General features: G+C 41.9%; 1 protein-coding gene across 1 annotated transcript in view; it reads right to left on the minus strand.

Annotated features, from left to right (window-relative positions):
• LOC119415382 (mixed lineage kinase domain-like protein) overlaps positions 1-1,357 on the minus strand; it is a 9,177-nt gene that overhangs the window by 3,700 nt on the left and 4,120 nt on the right. Inside the window, exons 7-8 of the mRNA XM_037682512.1 lie at positions 627-775; positions 358-407 (exon numbers count right to left, since the gene is read on the minus strand). Of these exons, the coding sequence (XP_037538440.1) occupies positions 358-407; positions 627-775 (199 nt within the window). The remainder of the gene's footprint in view (positions 1-357; positions 408-626; positions 776-1,357) is intronic.

Genomic DNA, 1,357 nt, shown 5'->3' on the forward strand with positions numbered 1-1,357 from the left:
AGGCTTTTATTGTGACAGTCCTGTCAGAATAAGTTCTGCTGCTGAGGCTTTTATTCTGACAGTCCTGTCAGAATAAGTTCTGCTGCTGATTTGAGCATCTGTAGGAAAGATGTGCACGTAACGTGTGCTTTCAACTGCAAATAAATTGACATGTTTTCTGAATGTAGTCACAGAAAAATACCAAAATGTAACACAAAATGTCATTTGACTATTAACTCATCATTTATTTGTGTATTTTTCTAAATCTGACTCTGTTTTTCAAGTACAACCACAACGTTACAACTTGAACTTCTGTTGTGGACAGACTGAAAACCAGCTTGTGATAATTTGTCCAAGCGATGTTCTGTGGGTACACACCTTCGAAAGGTTTCTTACGTGTTGTAATTTCCCACAGGACAATTCCAAAGCTGAAAGACAAGAAGGATTATTTCACCGGACGGCTCAATATTTCAACAGGTCGTCAGTTTTAGAAACACAAGTCAACCTATCGCACATTTTCAGCTCAAACACAACAGGGACAAATAAATAAATATAAATTACTATGCAGATGAGAAACCAAGTAAAAAAGTGCACGTTTTTTCACCACTACGTACAGATTTTAGCAGCGCATGGTGAGTGATGCTGACCTGTACATTTCACACTCTTTGCTGTAGACGTGATGGATGTTGTTGAGCAGCTGAGGAGATAAGTAGCACGACGACCTGATGGCTCTGTCTTTGTCCTTTGTCATTTTTCTCAGTGTTGTCTCTGTTTTTGCCAGTTCAAACCCCCCCAGCTGAAATAACAAAGACAGTTTGTACAGTGCAACTCACCGGATGAAGTTGGTGTAGATTCTCAACCATCCAGAATACGATCATTCTAGCAGGTTGAGTCAAAGGCAAATAGACTAACGAGTCCTCCGAAAGCCTTCAGAAGACATGGGACAGATACGCGTGCAGTAACCCAACACAAATCAAAGGTTTACAGCGTCACAGCTTTCAGTTTGAATTTGTGACAACTGTCTGCAGCTAATCCGGGTCATCTGGACACTTTCTTCTTTTTGCTGAAACGTTTCACCTTCTATCCGGAAGGCTTCATCAGCCCCTCCAAAAGTCCAGTTTGACATGACTGTCGACGAGGAAGAGGGCCGGCACCAGAGGAGGGGGCGTGCCAAAGACACCATCTTAGCACCAACTTAACTGGTTTGTTCCACTTCGGAGTAAGCTGTTTGGGGGAAGAATCAGTTTTATGTTGTGTGTTTCCTTGACTGATGAAGCCTTCTGGATGGAAGGTGAAACGTTTCAGCAAAAAAAAACAGAAACCGTCCAGATGACCTGACTGAAAATTGTTGGATTGTATACCTGGATTATGGAGCATG

This window comes from Nematolebias whitei, chromosome 10 (genome assembly GCF_014905685.2).
Source record: "Nematolebias whitei isolate Nwh7 chromosome 10, NemWhi1, whole genome shotgun sequence".
NCBI classification, from domain to species: domain Eukaryota; kingdom Metazoa; phylum Chordata; class Actinopteri; order Cyprinodontiformes; family Rivulidae; genus Nematolebias; species Nematolebias whitei.